At 42.9% G+C, this 21,835-nt stretch overlaps 1 protein-coding gene and 1 long non-coding RNA gene across 3 annotated transcripts in view; both read right to left on the bottom strand.

Moving 5' to 3' along the window:
* Nucleotides 1-1,143: 1,143 nt before the first annotated feature.
* On the bottom strand, nucleotides 1,144-6,098 carry LOC144328469 (uncharacterized). Its single transcript, XR_013393741.1, has 2 exons — nucleotides 5,518-6,098; nucleotides 1,144-4,417 (listed from the first exon to the last, which is right to left on the bottom strand). It is a non-coding gene; the product is annotated as an uncharacterized LOC144328469 (long non-coding RNA).
* A 143-nt stretch (nucleotides 6,099-6,241) lies between these two features.
* Nucleotides 6,242-21,835, bottom strand: part of IGHMBP2 (immunoglobulin mu DNA binding protein 2) — a 60,329-nt gene continuing 44,735 nt past the window's right edge. For both annotated transcript variants that reach the window (XM_028735993.2, XM_077932049.1), the window contains exons 11-15: nucleotides 18,426-18,520; nucleotides 18,165-18,288; nucleotides 13,320-14,210; nucleotides 11,617-11,801; nucleotides 6,242-6,853 (exon numbers count right to left, since the gene is read on the bottom strand). In XM_028735993.2, coding sequence (XP_028591826.2) covers nucleotides 6,656-6,853; nucleotides 11,617-11,801; nucleotides 13,320-14,210; nucleotides 18,165-18,288; nucleotides 18,426-18,520 — 1,493 coding nt within the window. In that variant the 3' untranslated portion in view covers nucleotides 6,242-6,655. The remainder of the gene's footprint in view (nucleotides 6,854-11,616; nucleotides 11,802-13,319; nucleotides 14,211-18,164; nucleotides 18,289-18,425; nucleotides 18,521-21,835) is intronic.

Below are 21,835 nucleotides of genomic sequence, written 5' to 3'. Positions count from 1 at the left end.
GGGCCAGTCACACTTCTTTGAAGTCTCTCAGCCCCACTCACCTCACAGAGTGTTTGTTGTGGGGGAGGGAGGGAAAGGAGAATGTTAGCCGCTTTGAGACTCCTTAAAGGGAGAGAAAGGCGGGATATCAAATCCAAACTCTTCTTCTTCTTCTTCTTCTTCTAAATGGTTCACTTTGATAATCCGCCATTGATGGGGCAGAGTGAGGACTGTAATGAACCACCCTTTAAAGATGCTTAGAAAAACAGAAGCCCAAAGTGCTCAGTCATGTATTGCCCTTTGGAGTTTGTCCAGTCAGCAAAAGAAAAAAGTAAGTGGCTTGTGTTGTTTTTGATCTTGTGACTGAACAAAGGAGATAATGTCTAGAAATGCATTTCGGGTTGTTATTATTAGTCATGAAAATATTTTTAAATTGCCTTAACCATCCAGCTTCAAGGTAGCATACAATAAAATGACATTTCTAAACATAAAACATTATGGCACAGATAAAATGCAGCTAACAACCCAGGGCAGGGTTAAATCACAACCAACCCTCTGGAATTAAACACCCACAAAAGCCTGGGCACATTTATAGCACAAAGTGGTGCATTTAGAGTGGCTTTAGAGTACAGTGCCAATATAAAGCATTTATAGTGTCTGCTTTACAGTACAAACTGTGAATGTTTATTTTAAAATTTAGTTCTTGGGGAGGGAAGGGGATGGGGAATCCTCATGGTTGTATAAAGAGCAGTGCAAGCACAAAAACCTGAAAAGATGCAAGTGCCACTCAATGAATATGTTCAAAAAACATCTTAAGTTAGTGGTCCCCAGTCTAACCTGTCCTGAATCTACTATGCACCAATTCCATAGGTTGGCTCCATGTTCTAGCTTCATTTATTTAGAACACTTGTAGCTTGCTCAACCAAGTTCTCTACATTGGAGTGTAGTGAGGGGCCTCATCCCTGTAGGAGTTACCACCCTTTTGTGTGTGGGTGGTGCTACTTTGGATCCATATAGAATGACTCTCACAGTGGAACCTTCAGTGTTCCAACCAAGGTGAAGTAGTTTTTCCAGGACACACCACTCCATTTCCCCTCCTGCCCAGTTTTCTATACTTAATCCAACAGTTAGCATCACACAAGGCATGTTCCATCCACATTGGGCTGTTTTTTGTGATGGGAGTCCTCACTGGGTCTTTTTTGGGGGGGATGCTTTGTACCACTGTAATTCTTGAGTCGTCCAAGCCTCCAGATATCCCATCTTGTGCTTGGATGGTGCTGTTTTGGCTACCTAAGGACTGGTACTCAGAGAAGTGAGACTGCAATTACTATATACAGGCTTATCAGTGACTCAGACAACTCCTTCTGAGGCTGATGGATTCTGCACAGCTGACGCCTCTCAAAAAACACTATTGTCTTAAAAATGCCTGTGAATGGGCTGAAATGAAAGGCAGCAAGTCCCTGTCTTTTCATACAACACAGGGAATTGTTTGTTTCTAAATAGAAATGCAGAACTGTTCCTTGGATCTAAGATGCAGTGAGGCAACAAACCCTTCCTGCTAAGCAACAAAATGAAATTATTGCTACCTCTAGACCTGGCAGCATAACAGAGCTATCACAGATAAAGAGGCTGCAGATTTGGATTCTACGGCCACATAGATCCAGGAAGGAAGGAACAGAATCACAGAAGTGTAGGGGGCTGTGTAACCCATTCAGTCTAACCCTTGTTTGATGTAGGGAATCTAGAGCATCCCCAAGAGATGGCTGTCTAGCTTCTGCTTGAAGACATCCAGTGAGGGAGAGCCAACCACTGACAAATCGCATTCACTGTTTTCTGTAATTTTCAACTGAAATCTACCCTTCCAAAACTTAAACCCATCCAATGCAGTCCTGCCGCTTGGGACACGATACTAAGTCCTTTTGAGACCTTAGGGACAGCCTATTCCACAAAGCAAAAATGTGTCGGTCCTGGACAGTATAACTATGCTGTGCTGTTTCTATCTCTAGAATCTATTAAACTCTGAAAGCCCTCTCCCACCTTTGCTGAATGACTATTGGTCTTCCCCTCACACTTGCAGTGCATGAGCCTCTGTCATCACCACAAACTTTACTGCACTAACTAAAGGCCATGGCATCATTCAGAAACATCAACAATCACTACATATACAATATAACCACCATCAAATCCACTAAATCTATTAAAATGAGCCTTTGTCAATAGCCAGATTCTCTAGCAAACCTTCTCCAGCAACTCTTTACCACAATATTTCTTCTCTTAGATTAACATGGTCTGAAGGACCCTTGTGACATCATTCAGGTTTTTATGAGTGACTGGGTATTTGAGTGACTGACTATGGGGGTTCCATTCTACAGCTACATTTTGAAACACATTAACACTGATTACATTTATTCCACTGTTTTCAGGGCTTTGTTACAACAGGATATGATTAATTTCTCAGCTAGAATAAATTGCAAGACTGCTTTCAACAAGAGCTGAGGTTTTTCAGTACCCTGGACAGCTCAGTTTGCAAGCTGTTCCTATTCTTCTCTGCAGGGAATACATATATAATGTCATGCTCTTGCAGGCTCATCTGCATTCCTGGAGCACAAGGCATCTAAACTTTAAAGCCATCCAGCCTTCCTTCAGCCAGTAATAGCCACCCTGAGAAATGCTAACTTTTGCACAAGGAACGTGCACATTGACAATCAATATACAGAGTGAAACATACAGGGTTTCTTCTTAAGCCAGGTGCTCATACACACCACTATGATATAACATCACTAGCGGCATCTGACCACATTCTCCTGTTTATTATAGTGATTATTTCTGTTGACATAGAATAAAGCAATGAAAGTGAACTGGAACTAGTTAAGATACAGTAACTTTCAGTCCATGGACTAATTGCTAGTGTCTTTCCAGCTCCCAAACATACACTGGTGGTTAATTTCAAAAAATCTTGTGGAATTGGAGCTCAACTCTGCTTGGATATATGTGGGAACAGACTATAGATACTCAGTGGTGAGAAGGTTCTTTGAACATGCCCATTATTGCCCAGCTGATTAGGGGATTAAGCTCTGATATCAAAAGCAATGAGCTAAGTTTATTTCATTTTTATGCCACTTTCCCAAGGTGAACTGCACTCAAAAGCAGCTCGTAACAGCAATTTTTTAAATAAATATACAAACATAAAATGTTACAAAACATACCACTAAATTCAAACAAAGAAAAACCAAAAGGATAAATGCAATAAATTACAATGAAATCATCTAGATGATGCATAACAAGTACAGAGCAAAATAAATATTAGGAGGCAAATAAATAAATGAGAAAGCTTATCAACGCTTCAAGTTCAAACCTTGCTGCACTCCAGGGAGCCACAGCAGTCCAGGGGCTCAGATGTCTTCTCCACAGCCTAAATGCGTCACAACTCCCTTCCTCAATCTCCCCTCCAAAAGTGCCAGCAAAGGCAATGATGGTAAGACACAGGAGAAGGTGCTAGGTTCAAATTAAGCCCTGATAAACAATTATGGAAATCGGTAACGGCAGAAGCAGATGTGAAGATAGAGGTACAAGCAGAACAGATGAGATTTATACTCTGTTCCATTCTGCTGTGATTTGAAATAATTCAGCCTTGACTTGCCAGCTGGTGACTTTCCTTGTGCTGGTTTCATTGTATATTTTTAAGGAAAATTTAAATGACAGAACTAATATCAACTGGTTTCTGGGCAAGAAGCCCAAGGGAAATTTTAACTGCTTGGCAGCAAGTCTGTCCATTTTTTACTTTTTTTAATGTTAGCTCAGAAATATTTTATCAGCACGGAATAACTAACTATTGAGGGAATTGTCCTCCTCAGATTTATTATAATTACACTGTAACCTTGTGTCATACTTCTGTTCTTTTACATTTCAGAGAATGGGCTCTGTTAATAAGGCATTATTCGTCATCTTTGAAGTATTCCAGAAGGTGATACTAAAGGAAGGGCTTGCTCATTAAGCCAGCAGCACTCCAAACTAGAAGGTGCTAAGCAACCCAAACACAGTCAAATGTAAAGAGATCTTAATAATGGAGCTACTGCTCACCCCACACTTCTTTTTAAAAATTATAATAACAAAAATATTATTATGTTACCATATTGTTATTGTTATGTCTTCAAATAGCTAATATTATACATTACAAACACAGACACAAAACCCGAGGGAGAATTGCCAGTGTCTGCATTTAGGGGGGGAAATACACTTCTAAAACTTTCCAGATTCCTTGCCCCTGCCTGCAGACACCACACTACAATGAGTGTAATAATATGCACTGGAGTCCTACCTCAATCAATCTATCACAATTAGGACCAACGTACCTCCAAATCCTCTTTTGGATCTTGCATTCTGATCTGCATTTAGCATTCTGCTCTGGTAAAATTTCATCTGGTCACACTGAGCTTTCCTAAACAGAGTACATTAATTTTATGCAGAATATAATGATTGTGGGTTTTTAAAAAATGAATTCAATTTCATTTTATTATTGTCGGCTCGCATTATAAGTTATGGGTTCAGAATCCAAGAGCAATCAAGGTTGTAGCTGCATCATTATTAGAATCTCAGAAATGATGTGACACCAATTGTTAGGATCAGATGATAAAACACAAACACCTCTTGTGTTTTCAAGGCTGACAAGTGAAAGCGTACACATTAATTTAAAGTAAAGGAGAAGAGAGATTGGAAGGGTAACAAACCCAAGGTTAATACTGGTAGATGGTAGAACTGCAGGGCATTTGTAGACCCTTAGAGACACCATGCATGGCAAGAGAATGACGTCCCATTGCTTTTGAGCCCAAGGCTGAGCAAATCCTGCCAAGAACATCTAGGACATTTGCGGCTAAAGGAACTTGGGACTTGTAATCATTCTAGATCAGTGGTTCCCAAACTACCCCCCCCCCCACGGACCACTTGAAAATTGCTGATGGCCTTGGCAGACCACTTAATGGTTTTTCTGCCTGTTGTAGCAATTATAATGCATTGTGCTAGATACTGTACAATTTGCATTCCACAGAATTCAAATTGTAATACAATAAAATGTCACTGTGAGAACAGTAGGCTGGACTAGATGGGCCACTGGCTTGATCCAGCAGGCTCTTCTTCTGTTCTTAATATAAGAAATAAAAGAACCAACAAAAATACAATTAACTTGCTCTAGATACCAGAAGCTTAACCCATTTTGCGTAGTTCATAGGATGAGGTGAAAAGGACACTGCTTGAAAAGAACAGGAAAGGAATGCATCCTTTTTCTTTCTTAAAGTACTTGGAGCTCTGAACAAAATCATGAGGCCACATCCATAGCAACATGACACTGAGTGCCCTCCCCTGAAAATGGGACCATTATTTCACTGCTTCTTTGTTGCATATAGTTCTGCACAATGAAAACTCTACTGGGTAATTATTTGTGGGACTACATTGTTTTGTAAACAAACAGCTCCACACACTCCCCAAAAAAGAAACGTGTCTATTTTTATTGGAACTTGAATGAATTTGAGAAAAAAATTCTACCTCACACATTCTGTGATTCTAAGCCAAGGGATGGCAAATGCTTTTCAGCTGCAGGGACACATTCCCTCATGGACAACCTTCAAAGAGCTGCATGTCGGTGGCTGGAAGGGTCAGAGGAAAACAAACAAACAAGTGGAACAACAGATCGGACCCAACCTTAGCACAGTAGACCACATTGCAGCCATGTGCAAGTCAGAGGATCCCCTCACAGGAACCCCTCAGCACCACAGTTCAGATACACATTCAAGATGGGCTAAAGCACTTGATGTGGGCCTAGCGCAGGCCCAGTGAGGGATGTGGCACTGGGAAGAGTCTCAGAGATGAAACAGAGAGACTTGCAAGGACTTAATTTGGACCCTGGCTCTGAGGTTTCCCTACTGTAAGTTAGGGTCCATAACACACAGTGGTAGCATAGGGGTGGAACACATCTTTGTATGCAGAAGACCTGCGCGCAATCCCAGTAAAAGTGTATGTGCTGGGTCAGTGAACCCAGGTTATTTTTCTAGATTTTTCTTCACTTTGTCCCCTCACAATTTTAACACATCTTTTTAAGAATCTTTTCTTTCAACATACAAGTTTCTGAGCTTTGTATTCCCTTAATTTTGTGGACCACCTGGAGAGGTTTTTATTGCTCCCACACATTGGGGGGGGGGGCAGGAGTCCCACGGACAATGATTATTACATTACCATGCAATGTCAAACGGACAGTTCACTGCTCAAGGCATATGCTATCACTGTTTTATTGTAAAACCTGCTCTGCGCCCGCTCAGAGTACATTTATTAACTTGCCAATAAAGATAATTACTACAAACAAAAGCTGCCCACCTTTCTCCTTAACCAACGGGGCTTTATAGTTCTGACGTGACTGAGGAAAAACACATTTTACAGTGCAAGACGCAACTTGAGAATTGTTTGAAACTTGCAGACGGTGGGAACCTTTCTTCAGTCAGTCTCTGGCTCTCTGAGGACCATGAAGCTGGAGGACCTATTCTTGATTTTGGGGGAGTGGGGTGGGGGAAAGAAGCCAAAAGGTTTAAGAGAGTGATGAGCTTTTTCCTCTGGAGCCTGAGCATGCTGCTGTACGAAGGTGCCTCAAGGACAGGCAGGCGAGCATCTTGCCTTGACATAGCTAATCCTCTCATTTCTCTTTGTCTTTCTTTTTGCTCTTTCTTTGGCTTGTGAGCTCACTGAGTTTCTTGTCCAGGCGCCTCTGGAGATGAGCTCTCTTGGCAGGATCCAAGGGCTTGTCCTTTAACCCACTCCCAGCACATAGAGAAGCTTCTTTGCTGATTCTCTGCCGGGCATATGCTTTGGCTTTCTCCCCACAGCCATGAATCTGTGGGAGATAAAGCCATAATATCAGCCTCAAGATGTTCCAGCACAAAATTACGACCTTAGTGAAAACTGCTTATCATGATCATTCTTCACAGTCCATAAAAATAAACTACTTCACTTACCGGTAGGTCTTTTAACAACAAAACAAAACAATTTTTAAAATATGAAGGTCATTTTCCCCTAAGGAGCAATTAAATAATCATTTTGGACAGATTAAGTATTTCTTCCCAAACTCTAAAAATGTAAGGAAAATCTCTACTCCATCATCCGGTCACCTTTGTCACCCTTGTTGATAAATACTAACATTTCTCTCTTATCTCCAGTCTGGAAAGAATCAGATGAAAGGAGGGAAACCAAGAACAATCAAGCCCTAGAATCGTAACAAAAAACATCTTATATATTGCTAATAAACTGGCAATACCACCACCTCACCTAAGCAGCTTAAATGTCCACAGTGCTGGGTGCAAAATATAAAGCTAAGCAGGTTTGAGAAAGAAACTCCATGGAAATAGCCATATAAGCTGCAGAACAGAGTATTAGCTGAAGAAATAAGTAAAACAACGCATCACATTTCCTTGTTTCTTTTGTGTTGTTGGGCCCCCTGCAGACTGGCTGTCACAAGTAATGTTTGTAAAGTTTGTAATTACCTAGCCCAGAATAGAAATTTGCCCAGTATAGCTGTGTTATGAAACTGAGTGAAACTTCTCCAATAATTTATTCTCTGGCTTTGAACGGAAAACAAAATTATTCCAAGGAATATGATCAGTTATGTCGGCAGCCCCTCAAAATTTCACCCAAGCCAAGCTACAGGAAAGCCCCCACAAGGCTGGTTTATTTGTTTTTCAACAGTTTCTACAGAACTTTGTAGTCTTTGCATTCTAAATCACAATGCCTTAGATTCATGACAAAACTATTTATTAATAAACCTGTTGGATTCTTGTAGGTAGTGATTTTCACTCATCTCCAGGCCACCAATACCCCTCTCCCTCACTCTTAGGAAGCAGGTTATACTGACTGGTAAATACGGTAATCTCCCAACCTTGAGTCATCAGCATGGCCTGCTTCTTGGCCTAACTGCTGGAGCTAAATACACATTGTATAAAAGAAGGAGCCAGAAAGCAAATTGAGGATGACAAGTGGCAGTAGGCAACATGCAAGTCATCCATGAGATAAATTCTACAAGGCACAAAGATATAAAGGGGCATTGTGGAAGAAAATTAAGTGCAAGGAGGATGAAGAAAGTATTATGGACCCACAAAGGGCTGCCAAAATACCAGATTTAAAAGGACACATACTACATGTATGAAAGAGAAGGGAATAGAGACATTCAATATCTCTGCATTTTAGGATTTCTAGAGACGAAGCTACCACAGGTTGAATGACTTGTAAGCACATCAGGAGGAAAGATAACTAGAGAGACAAGTATGCACATTAATGATATAAACAGGAAGGATAAACTAATGGCTGAAAAACAGCTTTGAAGGAAACTCGTTTTATTGCAGATGAGTGACAAAGTGCAAGCCTGCTGGGTTGCTGGAAAGCAAGATTTATTAAGGTGGGAAAGCACTGAAGCTATTGCTTAGAAGAATTCATTTTAACAAGGAGCTAAAACAGCTGGATTTTGTCCAAAGCTGAAAGAAAATGACAAAATACTCTCAAGCAGTATAAAATGGCAAGCAATTTGCAGTCAGTAAAAAGGTAGGGACTTGATGCGACTATATGGGATCAAACCCTGCAGTCCCTCTGAGTTCTATCTCATTAACTGGTCCAAAATTCAGGCTAGGATAGATTAAACCTTCAACTCTACCTGAATTATACTATGACAGCTGGACAGTTGAACTGATTTAACCATTTTTTTTAAATTAAAAGTCTCACTTTTAAGTTGACCTAACAAAATACTTTTGTGATTGGATACTAAAGGGGAATACATTCTTCTGCAATACCTTACTGATAGCTCAGTCAGTAGAGCATGAGACTCTTAATCTCAGGGTTGTGGGTTTGAGCCCCACACTGGGCAAAAAGATTCCTGCATTGCAGGGGATTGGACTGGATAACCCTTGTGGTCCCTTCCAACTCTACAATTCTATGAACCTATTAATCCAGGCACGCACACACACCACCGGGGCCTGTTCACACAATCAGATTTCCTTTTATGCATGCAGCTGCTCCACAGTGGCTAAGAGGGAAAAGAAACTGGCAATCATTTCTGCATTTGTAAGTTGTGCCTTTTCTATGCATTGGAACCAAAGGAACAGATGTGACTGTGTTCCTGTATAAAGGGAGGGGAATCTGTTGCCCTCCAGATGCTGCTGGGCCACAACTCCCATCATCAGCTGGGGCCAATGGGAGCTGGTGTCTCACAGCATCCAGACGGCCACAGCTTAGCCACCTCTGCTTCACACTCTTGTTCAGAACCCTGTTCTCTTAATGGGACCACCAGCATGGCAGTGGGGAGGGGGGGGGTCCTCCTGCACAGAGGGTACTGAACTCTGCCTTTAGTTTTTCAGGATCACATCTCCTTTGTGTAGCTCTCTACCAATACAACTCTGAAATCAGCAAACCCTGAAATCAAAACTACAGAATACCAGAACATTTGGAGTATTTTCCTACATGTTTTTTGTACTCTTATTTCCTTCATTCACAAATCCTTCAAATAAGATTTTTCTTGATTCAAGCTTGCCTTGAAACACCAGCAAGTGTCACATGATAAGTATATCTATTTAAGACCACCACTCTTTTGCTGATTTTTCCCTTGCTGCAGCATGTGCCACAGAAAATATTGCCGTATATACTTTTATTTTACGGTTAGAAAGAAACCCAACTCAAACTGTTGGCAGAATGCCAGTAAATCCATAATCTAGTAAATCTATTTCAGGCACTATAGATCAACATGTCTTCAGCTAGCTACAACACTTTCTCCATGGGATTAAAACCACGTATGATCTACTGCTTCAAATAAATCAGAGGGGCATAAAGAGGACATCTGAAAGTTCTGATCATTGGAAGTCAGTATTATTTTTCCTGGCACACAGGTCTTTTATGTGCTAAATAGGGACAGCCATTGGGCAGCTCTAACAGAAGTGCAGAGTGAGACATTCCCACCTTCTGTGAGTCCTGGACTGCAATTTGAGTGCAACTCACAACTCACTCCAATCTTTGCTACAGCTGCAGTGATGGGCAAAGCTTTGACCGACACCTAGAAGGAAGGAGGCTTCCGAGGATAAAGCCTGCTGCACCCAGGTGAGCTGCTGTGCTTTCGGTATCTCTTGTACCAGTGTGACAACAGCAGCTTGGGCAAGAGAGTGAGAAAGGGCTTTGCACAACTTCTCTTACTTAAAGCTGCTCTTGGTGCATGGTATCCAATGAATCTACAGTGTGATGAAGGAGAGAGGGAGAGGAGAGAGATAAAAGGCTTATAGTTGAGCAGAACACATGGCGTGGTTGGTGTCATATGAAGATGCCTTTTTAAATCATTTGTAAGTCACTTTGAGTCCCTCCTTTTTTTGGAGGGGGAAAACAGAGCACAAATCATTTAAACAAGTCACATAATGTTCTGAGTCAGGCCATTCGTCTACCTAGTTCAGTATGGACTGACTCTCCATGGAGCAGGATTAAGGCTTGGGCACTGCCTAGCAAGGCTACCCAATACCTTTTAGCTGGAGATGCCAGAGAACCTGGGACCTTATGCATGCAAGGGTATGTGCTGTATGCCACAGAACAGTGGCCCTCTCTAGGCTAGCACCATCAGCACCTCAGATACACACATTTTCTAGAGCATCAGCCTCCCACAAGCATCTGAACAGGTTGTGGGCGGGGTGTGAATGTTAAAAGAAGAGAGGTGAGTTGAGGTACATTGTGCCAAGAGGAAATGACTCAGACACTCCGGGGGAAGAAAAAAGACTCTGAAGAAACACATTATTTCAGCAGTGACACATTGTTAAACACAGGTCCTCTGCCCTGCAATGCTAAGTGCCTGTGTTAAAGGCCTTGCCTCGTTATTCCAATCAAGGAGACCCATCCTTTCTATTCTCCACACCACGAAGAACAGAGACAGGGAAGAAATGGGGGGCGTATTATTATTATTATTGTTAAAGGTCTTGAGTGGGTGGGTGAGGGGAAATACAAGTACACTGTGAACCTGACAGGAAAGAAAGCCATTCTCATATTAGAGCTTGGTGAAAGATTGGAGTGAGATTTCACAGACACACAGAGGCTCATAATAACTAAATCCATACAAAGTACCAAAGGAAGAAGAAAATGCTTCATATTCCTCCAACTGTAGGCCAAAAAAAAGCACCTCTGAATGAGTTTCTTTTTTCACTTATAGCCCAGCAGGAGAGAACTTCCCCATTATTAGGATATATTAAGCTGGAGGCAACTCCCCCCACTCATGGTTCCCTTGTGAATTGAACTGCATGTGCATATTATGCTATATGGCTTTCATAAACCTTGCTCCCCCTCGTACCCTAAAAGAAGATTTTCATGTTATCTTTTTAAATTAAAAAATAAAGTAAAGAGGAATGGGAGCAATCCACCCACCAGCGGATTTGCACATGTTCAACTGGCCTTGCAAATGGTTCAAAAGCTCACCTTGCTGTGCCTGGAAGCCTCCTGGAAAAATGGGAGTCTGTGAAATACTTAAAAAAACACACACAGCCATTTCACACTGGATGAAATTCAAGTCCTGAAGGACTGGGGGTCAAGAAATTGAGCAGATGGTGGCAATGTTTAGCTTACCTGAACCAGGCAAGGACAAAAACATACCTCTGGAATGTGGTGGCTGAGACAGTAGCGTTTATTGCAATGCAGGCAGAGCTGCCCCAGGGTTGTCACACTTGCTTTGCATTTGGGGAAACCACACGTGTTGTCAGCTTTGATTGCAGCAGAAATCAGAGCATCAAAATCTTCCTCTGCTGAACCTTCCACTTTGGTTTTAACAGAAGTCTTCCCTAAAAGCACAAGGGTGGGGAGGAGAATCATCAGCATGCAATAAAAGGAGCTTACAGATGAGCTGAGAGTTAAGGGCTGTTCAGCAGTGGAACAGACTCCTACGAGGGGTGGTGGATTCTCCTTCCTTGGGGGTTTTTAACCAGAAGTTGGATGTCCAACTGTCATGGATGCTTTAGCTTAGATTCCTGCATTGCAGGGGGTTGGACTAGATGACCCTTGGGGTACCTTCCAACTTTTAAGATTCTATGATTTCAACACAGTGTTTTTTCATGGAAATAAAAGGGGCACAGGTGTGTTCATCCAGTCCCCTAGTAAAGCCTGCAAAACAAGCTGATCAGCAAAAACAGAAACCCAGGGAACAATCGCAACCTCAGATGTATGGAATGGCAGAAGGCTGTCTTCATATGCACACACATGAGAACAGATGGCTTTGTAAACCATGCAGAAGCAAGTAGTATCACTTGGCAGGATGAAATCCCTACCCAGAATGTTCAAGCAAGATAAACTGGGCAAAGAAGAAAATATGCACACAGAGAGACTGTACTCCGCTGTGTTACACAGCACTGAGATCGATATACTAGGTGCTGATTTGCTGCTTCTAAACAGATCCAAGAGCAAGTGAATTCTCTCTGTGTGTGGAGGTTTCCACTTCTCTTCAAAGTTAGCCGTAAGAGAAAAGGAGTGTGTGCACATGTATGCATACGAAGCATATACAAACGAACGCACACACCCCATTCTCCTAAACGGGCAGATGGAGATTCTCCCTTCTACGGATCTATTTTTGAGCTGAGAAGTTCTTCCTCCTCACTGACATACTGCCTCTACAAACATGCAGATCCAGGCAATATTATCATTCCACAGTTGATTATACAGCATGGTCCAGATAAACCCTTGCCTTGGGGGAGGGGGTGGAATGGCTGCCAGCTTCACATCTTTTCTTCCTACCTGCACAACACTCAAAGCAACTGTTCCACAGAGCAAGCTAATCTGAGCCCTGGGTCATTTTTGTCTGCAAATCTCAGTTATTGCTTTCAAGGGTTGGGGTGGGCAGAGGCACATGTCATATTTCCAAAACCAAAGCCTGGCATTCTCCTGATCCCTTCAAAGGAAACCTATTGGATGAATAATCTCTGTGTCTCAGAACAATTAACTTCAACTGCATTCCTGGTTGTTGTCAAAAGTAGTTGCTTTCAGAAGAAAAGCCTGTCACAGGCAGAGCAGAAGGGGAGAAATGGATTGTAGGCACAACGTAGAAGCTGCAATCAATTTTTAAAGCCATTCTGGGAGCAGAGGACTCCCATCGCCTGCTGCTCTGGCCTGGAATTTCCCAAAGGATGCCTGAGGGATACATTCCCTGGAATGCCTCTGCAAAGGAATTTCAATTAAATATGGGACAAATGAAAGGGCAGCAGTGAAGTATCATCACTTTTCCCTTTTAAAAATGCAAATAGAAAAGCTCTGCAAAGGAAGGGAATTTGCTACAGAATGGCAAATCCCAAGATGGTATAATAATGTACCTTTCGCTTCACTTCCATGTTTATTTCCAGTGATTTCCTGAAGATTTACATTTGGCTCACGACTTTGTTTGGCCCTCTCCTCTCTCTTGGCCTTCTCCCTTTGCATCCGCTCCATGTGCAGGGTTTTCAGATCCACTTTCTTCTTGCTCATATGGCTTCCACTCTCCTCACAGTAGGCATGGGTGTCTTTCGAGGGGCTTGGGGGTCTGCAGGTTAACTCTTTTTCAGAGGCCCGGGATTCTTTGGGGGTGCCTGCAGGTCTGCAGGACAACTCTTGTTCACAGGCCTTAGCATCTCCCAGAGAAAAGTCTGTCGTGGTGCCTCTCTTACGGACACTGATGTATCTCTCTCTACCTTCTCCTGTGCTCACATGCTGCAGCCCATGTTCCTCTGCCAGACGGTGGACAATCAACCTGTCATGAGCATTTAATGATGAAGGGAAATCCAGTTGGGTCTCGCTACTCTCCAGAAACTCCAGTATCCTGGCTTCATGCTTACATGAATTGCCCTTCACTACAGTATCCACTGTTGCCCCCCAGGCTGGGCTTTGCACAGAAGCCTCTATGGGCCTCTGCCCGGTCCGTTTGGCTGGTTTTCCTCTTGGCTTCTCTCCATCAGCCTTTGGGGCAAGTGGAGTGTTGCACTTAAGTCTCTTTTCTTGGTCACCCAGACCCTGAGAGCTCTTGGGAGCAGCATAGTTATCTGGCACAATGTCATCCAGGTATTCAAAAGCGGTGCGCACCTCCCCATGCTGGTTCATATAGTCCACTAGGCGTTTAAGGAAAATGTGGTTGCCAATGGTCTGAGAGTCACAGATCACAGCCACATGGCGGCGGGCACGAGTAATTGCAACATTTAGTCTCCGGTCTTCAGCAAGGAATCCTACTTCACCTGTATTTCATAAAGACAATAATACAGGCCTCAAAAAAACAGCATATGGAAAAATTAAGCAGCAGTAGCAATAACAATAGTAACCACCACAAAAACAAAATGTATACAGTTTCCTCCTAAATTTTCCAGTTTAATATGTTGACCTAAGGAATTCTCATGTTCACTCAGCTCCAAAATGCCAGGATATGACATCTGTTATGAGACACACCTTTAAGGCCAAATGGATATATCATAGGATCCTATGCTATGGTTTGTTCAAGCTTCACTGCTATCTTGGTGCCAGATGGCTGTCAGTGGCAGAGGGGTGGACCTAAATCCCAGTTTTATCTGTTCACTGGAATAGACACCTGGAGTCTATGCAACTGAAGCTCTCCTGCAGTTGAAGTTACCATTCCACATTACAGTATTCAATGAGCAACCAATACCAATGCATGAATAATTCCATCGTCGAGTATAGAAAGAAATAATTCATTCATACATACATAAACCTCAACATGTTTTGGGTCACAAGGGCCCCTTCTGCAATTACCAAAGAGTTATAAGCAACTACACTGATCAATACATAATTAACAAGTATATTACTACAAACTTATTCTTATTATCACACAAAAGCTAGATGAACTCTGAGGTTTCTTAGGGTGTTGTAGCCTATGCCCAATATATAATCCTATACCTACAGAAGTATAGGAACTGCAAAATAAATATAGCCAAACTTCATTACCACAACAAACTACAAGATCAGATGCACTTCAGGTTGATCATTACGAACACGGACACCATTTTTGCACTGTGAAATCTTGCTTTAGTTTTCTGAACTCAGGACCTGGTCCAGTTAATGGGTCCTGCTATCAAGAGCCTAGCAAGGTCTTCTGCTAGTGAAGCAGGGCTCCCCCCCCTTCTCCTGCCCCCCACAATGGCTCAGCATTTGGGTGGCAGAACTGCTAGGACAGTGTGGAGGGAAAAGGGGGGAGAATGCTTATGTTGACAAAACCATCTCCCAAGGTCATATCACTGCTTAAGCTGGTCAAATGAATATGAAAGTGAAAGTGTATGTATTTCATACATTTATAGCCCAACTTTCTTCCAATGAATTCAAGGCTATGGGAAAATAGGTGGAAAGTGTTGTTAAATATGAAATAACCAAGCATACAGGAGAACAAGCCCTGCTGAAGAGTTCTTTCAGAGGGTCAATAAGGCTATAGATAGAGGTGATCCAACTTAGACTTTCAAAAAGGCTTTTGGCAAACTACCGCACCAAGGACTCATAAGCATGTTTAGCAGTCATGGAATAAGAGGTGAGGTCCTTTTGTGGATCAGGAACTGGTGAAGTAACAGAGAGCAGAGAGTGTGAATAAATGTTCTCCCATGGAGGAGTGTAGATAGTAGTCTCTCCCAAGGATCAGTATTGGGATCTCAATTCACCAATTAATGAATTTCATTAACTGATTTACCACTTGCAGCTTCATAACATCATTTTATGCATGATTATTCAGTTGCAAGTTGCACTGTATCTAGTGGGGTTTGCTCTCATGTAAACTAATTAGTGATGGGAAACTGTAGTCACCGGGACTGAGATCTGATGGCACACTCGTTTATTTTTTGAGGCTATATTAGTTCTGGTGTGTTACTGTAAAAGGGACAAAAATCATTTCATTTAAACAGTGATTGGGCGGGCTTTAGATTATTACATTTAAGTTACCTTACACTTTCTTAAATATCTAAAAAGGTACATTTACTATGATTTAGCTAACAGATAAACATGTTAGACTTCAACTGATGACTTAATTGGTTTGTGAAAATACAAGTAATTAGTCAACTATCTCTTTTAACAAAACCATTTATTTAAAGCTCTACTATTTTGTGACTTTTTTGTCACAATACTGCTTCGGTCTCATTTGAGAAATCAAGCTGAAAATACAGCTTCATTCCATTTAATTTTTAAGTAGGGGAAGTAGAGTCCACTAAATGGCCAAGAACCAGAAAATTTAAGTTTCTGCGACTTAATGTGGCACACAAGCCACAGATACTCATTATTGATTCACATCACTGTGATTTGAAGTGTCAGAAGCAGAACAGCAGTAATATTCATACAGATGGTCCAAGCTGATTAACTATCTAAAGTTCATGTCTGCAATGGAATTGGCCTTAAGCTATAGGTCAGGACCGCATTGTTTCAGCAGAAATTAGGAAGAGAAAGCTCCCACAGAGCCTTGCAGTTACACTTTCCTTTTTCCTAGTTATTGACACAAGTCTAACTTTCATAAAGGTCAGAAGGAAAGATAGTGAATGCTATTTTTTAAAGGCAATTAACTAGCACACATGTGTGAGCCAATGGATAAAAATGACAGACACATATGAGACTTTTCCAGAAGCTATTTCTGATCTCCAATTATTTTCTCAAGGATCTGTAACAACAGAAAGCAAATGCCAAGTTGAGTCAGCTCAGCTGCCTAGCTTGGGTGGTGTAGCTGAGTCCCCTGCTCCTGCAACTAAGCAGAAGACAAGCAGAAAAACAAACATTAAAACCAAATGAGGGGGGCAGGCTTTTGTTGCTACCATCTGAAGACATAGAACATTTCAGAACAGAGCCTGTAGGTACATTAAAGTGTATTAGGTTGCCAATGTGTGCTTAACAAGCATTACCTGGAAAGTAATAACAAATCATAATAGAAGAACATGCTGCTATTTGCTAACTTCACTTAAGAACATAGCAGAAAAGCAGCAAGGAAAAGTTTTACTGCTTTGACTTCAGCAACCTAGTGCCATGAAAGCAGAAAAGAGTATGTGCTCTGAGCAGAGCCTACCATGCTCCACTTCCCAATTTTGTTGGGCAGGATGCTGCCAGCTGTAGCGAAGTATCTGTTGTATTTCCAAATGGAATACACCTGGGAAACAAGCTAGCTTTTGACCCGCACCCAACAAGTTTGTGGTCAGTTCAGGTTTGCTACAGTGTGGAATTTTTAGAGCTGTGGACAACTGTGTTGTACCCACTACAATAGAGCTGACAGATGACAAGCATCCAGCAATTACCACTGGCTTACCTGAAGGATTGCCTGCCTTCTCCAAAGGTGCCTGAATTAACAGTCCACTCTTTCTTAATTAATTTCTAAGACATAATACGGGGTGATTCATAATGAAGTATACAATAATGGAAACTGTATACCTCATTATGAATCACCCTGTATATTAAGTAGTAATAGTAGTAGCGTGAGTAGCCATGACAATAATAGCCACAGGTTTGGTTTTTAAAATCAACCCCTGTAGATCACTCTGCCTGTTAGAACAGACCTGGTCCTACTATTGGGCAGAGAGAGGCAGCCGTCGCAGATGGCAAAGGCTGGTGTGTGGCGATGTGGAATGGAGAGGCTGCCATCTTGTCATTTGCCTCAGGCAGCAAAATGTATTGGACTGGCCCTGTATTAGAATATGTGCCTAGCCACCAGAGTTTTCAGCCTATGCTTGGAAACACCCATTCCCAGGCTCTCTGGACAAAAAGGAGTGTGTTTTGCCATATAAATTACTTTTCCATTGCGCAGTTAATTATTGAGAATCTTCTGTTCTGGGAAAAGCAACAGTGGTTCCCTGCATATGGGCTCCTAGGAGTGGAAACCACTTCCATGTGATGTGATACATGCTGCAGGAGTAACACAATCATGTTGGCTAAAACAATTGGGAGATGCCAATGCATTAGGAAATGAACCAGGAGGTAAGGTGCCAATGATTCATGCAACTGGTACTGTCCACATAGTCATGCTACTCCCAAGTACTCCCCTGTAGGATGTGATTACACCACGTGGAAGCATTTCCTTTGATGCCGAGAGCATGTGTAGAAGAGGTCAGCACCTTGTTCCAAAGAAGGAGCCAGTTGAAACCACACAATTTTAACAGTTTTCCCGATTCTGGCAAATTAAGTTTCTTTTTGTTCTATATGGTTCCAGGTTATAACCTATGTACCTTTTATGTTGGACCTTACAAAAGAGAGGACAACAGCTTCCTTCTCTCTTCCTTGGAAGCCATCCACCGATTTAATCTCCAGGTCTGGGTACTTGTGACACAAAAGCTCCCGTAGCATGTCCACCTGAAAAACAAAGACGTTGCTAGGACAACAAACGTTATTACTACAATTTATTGCCCACCCTTCATCCTAAAGTCCCAGGGCTTTAAATTTTTTACTTTGAAATGTTGTGCTTTTGAGAGCATGGCAGACACACTCACCTGGAGGTTGTAAGGAGCAATGACGGCAATGTCTCTTGCCTTAACACCGGCTTCCACTAAAGCCTGAACATGCAAGCTGGCAAGACGCGCTTCGCCTGGAAGGGGAGAAATAAAACTTAGCTGTGAATGAGCGATTTAACCCTAGAACAAGTTGACAGATTCCACTTAAAAAGCATCCCATTCAGACAACGATAGTGAGAGGCTGCCTTTCACTTGCCACTTTAAAAACAAGTCTTTACAGTCAGTAAAGTGCTTTGCCATGGTTTAGTGCTATGTGCACAAATTAGAATGAACCTAAGCAAACCCTTGAGATTCTGTGCTTCCTTTTTCCCATGTGGATACCAGAAACACTTTTGCAGCATTTAGTTTCACTTTCAAAGATTCCTGATTTAGCATTATGTACAAGCCAGAGACTGTGATTTAGAACAAACTGGTTAGTTAAACAAGGCAGCTTCAAGCCATGGATCATAAAGTTCTGAAACTGACTATAGTTCAAACATTCACCAAGCTACTTGATGCCCTACATCTCCTCATATGAAATAAGAGATCTCAAATTATCCCTTAATGAAATTTACAAGGGAAACATGCATGGAGTAGGAGTAGGAGTAGGAGTATTGCTATGTTGGTAAAAATAATTTTAAATGATTTACAAATACGGGCTGTATGCCTTATGGATTTCTTTAATAGCTGGGCAAATGGTTATGAGTTCCATACAACACGGTCAGATACAAGCAACACATCACAGTTCACATTCTCAAGGGTAGCAAGATCAATGTTGAAAATGCCAAGATAACCCCACCCCAATTCCAAGAAGTGAAATCTGCCTTTGAACTGATCCAGCATAGGTTAGGAAATTCATATTTTAGACGATGGCTCTTGCAGCTATTTGCCTTTGGAAGCTGGTGCCTATTTATTTGTGTGCCCATTTCACTATGTTTCTGAATTAAGACTTGCTGGTACTGACAACAAGGGCTGCTTCAAACATTATGCAATTCCTACATAGACAGCACTTCCATTACTTAGTATGGATAAAGGGTTGTCAATGCTGATTGCCCTTGAGAAGCTGTAGGACTACAACTCCCATCATACCCAACCAAGGGCCAAGCTAGTTGAGGCTGATGGCAGTTACAACATGGCAACATTTGGATGACACCACATCAGTTACCCCGGTGGAGATCATAATGTGCATGCAACATATGCAAAGTTACCTCCCTGCTCTCAAGCCCTGTCCCATGAGCACACCCCTTTCCCACTCCTAAATGCAGTCTAGAATTCCCAAATGAATACTGCTACTGGAGCTCAGTGAGACTGGAAACCTTCCTATTTATTCAGCAACAGAGACAGAGCTTCACAAACAGTTGCTAGGCTGATTTATAACTCCAGAACTCTCTGTGCTCAGAGAACTGGCCTTTCTCTCTGTTAGCAGAATTGCTGTATATGCCACCAACATGGTCAGGCACTTTCTGACCCATTAACTGTGAAGGTCTGTGCCTTGTTCACTGAGAGATCTGACAAAGTGCTATGCGGCAAGGCAATTAGAACTGAAAGCTCTCTCAGCTAAGCTGTACCAACAAACCATATGGGAACCAGGAGAGTCCAGCATTTCAAGCTGACAACATACGACTTTGCCCATCGCTTCAGAGCTTGTGTTGCAATTCAAGAGTGCTATTTAAACCACAGATGTCTGATCCAACAATCATCACAGGCGCCCTTCCTCCTCAGCTCCAGGACTGGCCCTACTTTTAGGCAAAGTGAGATGACTGTCTCAGGAAGCACATGCTGAGGGTGTGTGTGTGTGTGTGTGTGTGTGTGTGTGTGTGTGTGTGTTAGAGAGAGCAATGGCAGTTCCCTGTCTACTCCTCTTAAGCAGTTCCCAGATAGAAGCGAAGGATGCTATCCTGTCACCAGTGTTGAAATAGAATTCAGCTGTTGGCCCAGTCAGCCTTTGTACAGGGCAAGGGCACCATCTTGCTTTTTGCTTCAGGGAGTAAAATGCCTTGGTCCAGCCCTGTTAAGCTCTGTCAACTTTCATTAAGGTACTTTATTATCTTACCCTAGACCATGAGGCTGAACTAGATAATCTGTCGTTCTCCTGCTTCTTGCTTTTGAGAATTCAAGGTCTTTGGGGAAGGATGTATTTTGATAGGTGGCTCTATAAACCTTGTCTAGTGCAGTGATGTTGAATCCAAATGGAAATTTTCATCATCCATGGTTAGTTATCTACAATCCATTTTCCTCTCCAGCTGCATGTTTTTCCACCTGCTGTTTGGCTACAGTACACTGTGGTCTTGATAATTTGGCTGGACCTCTGCTACATCCATGGTAATGAGGTTTTCATCCAGTTCACCCTGGGGTGCCTTGAATGATGGTCAGGGGTGCCGCGGGCAACACTGGCCTCTGTCCCTCTTTCCTTCCCTCTCTCCTCTGATGAACTCTCGTGTCTCTACCTCCCAAAGGCTTGCATAGCTGTTTGTTGCAGCAGCCCTGGCTACAAGCTTTGCAGGCGAATGGTGCCTCAGGGGCTGGTAAAGGAGTGCTGGTTGCCAGGAGCTGAGGTGGCCTTGAAGTAAGCAAGCGGGTGAAGGAGCCCAGCCAGCCCACCAGCCCTTGCTGTTGGGAATTGGCAGACAAGTATGAGGCCAGCTAGACAGGTGCCACGCTGGCCTCTTTTGTCCTTGCTTTGTGCAAGGCCTGCCTGGGAGCTGAGGGCCTGGTGCTGAAGGGGAGCCTTTCCATCTTGCAGGCCCAGCACCACCCACTGCTGCCTCCCAAGGTAAGGTGCTGGCCTCACATTCACCTTTAGCCAGTCTCTGTTGGGCCACTAAGGTTGGGGGCATCCTCTTCCCAGACTCCTGTGGGACAGTGTGAGGAGGCACCTCTCTTTGCGGTGGGGTGGGGCAGCTCAGAGACCAGGGGCAGCAGCAATGGCTGCCGAAAGGACTCCTAAGGAGAGGGGAGAGGAAAGGAAAGGCGGCTGAGGGAACACTCCCCAAGAGAGGGTGTTTGAAAAAGGGGGAGAGGCTGTCAGCTCTGCAGGCAAGGGGTGACACAACTGGGCTCCTGAGTCCCATAGGGGTGCCGCAGAAAGAATGTAGTTGGTCAAGGGAGCTGTGGACTCAAAAAGGTTGAAAACCTCTGCACTTATTGGTAGTAAGGTAAAGGTAAAGGTACCCCTGCCCGTACGGGCCAGTCTTGACAGACTCTAGGGTTGTGCACCCATCTCACTCAAGAGGCCGGGGGCCAGCGCTGTCCACAGACACTTCCGGGTCACGTGGCCAGCGTGACACAGCTGCATCTGGCGAGCCAGCGTAGCACACGGAACGCCATTTACCTTCCTGCTGGTAAGCGGTCCCTATTTATCTACTTGCACCCGGGGGTGCTTTCGAACTGCTAGGTTGGCAGGCGCTGGG

This window comes from Podarcis muralis, chromosome 1, assembly GCF_964188315.1.
Source record: "Podarcis muralis chromosome 1, rPodMur119.hap1.1, whole genome shotgun sequence".
NCBI lineage: Eukaryota > Metazoa > Chordata > Lepidosauria > Squamata > Lacertidae > Podarcis > Podarcis muralis.
Note: the sequence above shows the minus strand (reverse complement) of the source record. Positions and strands in the feature narration are given on the sequence as shown.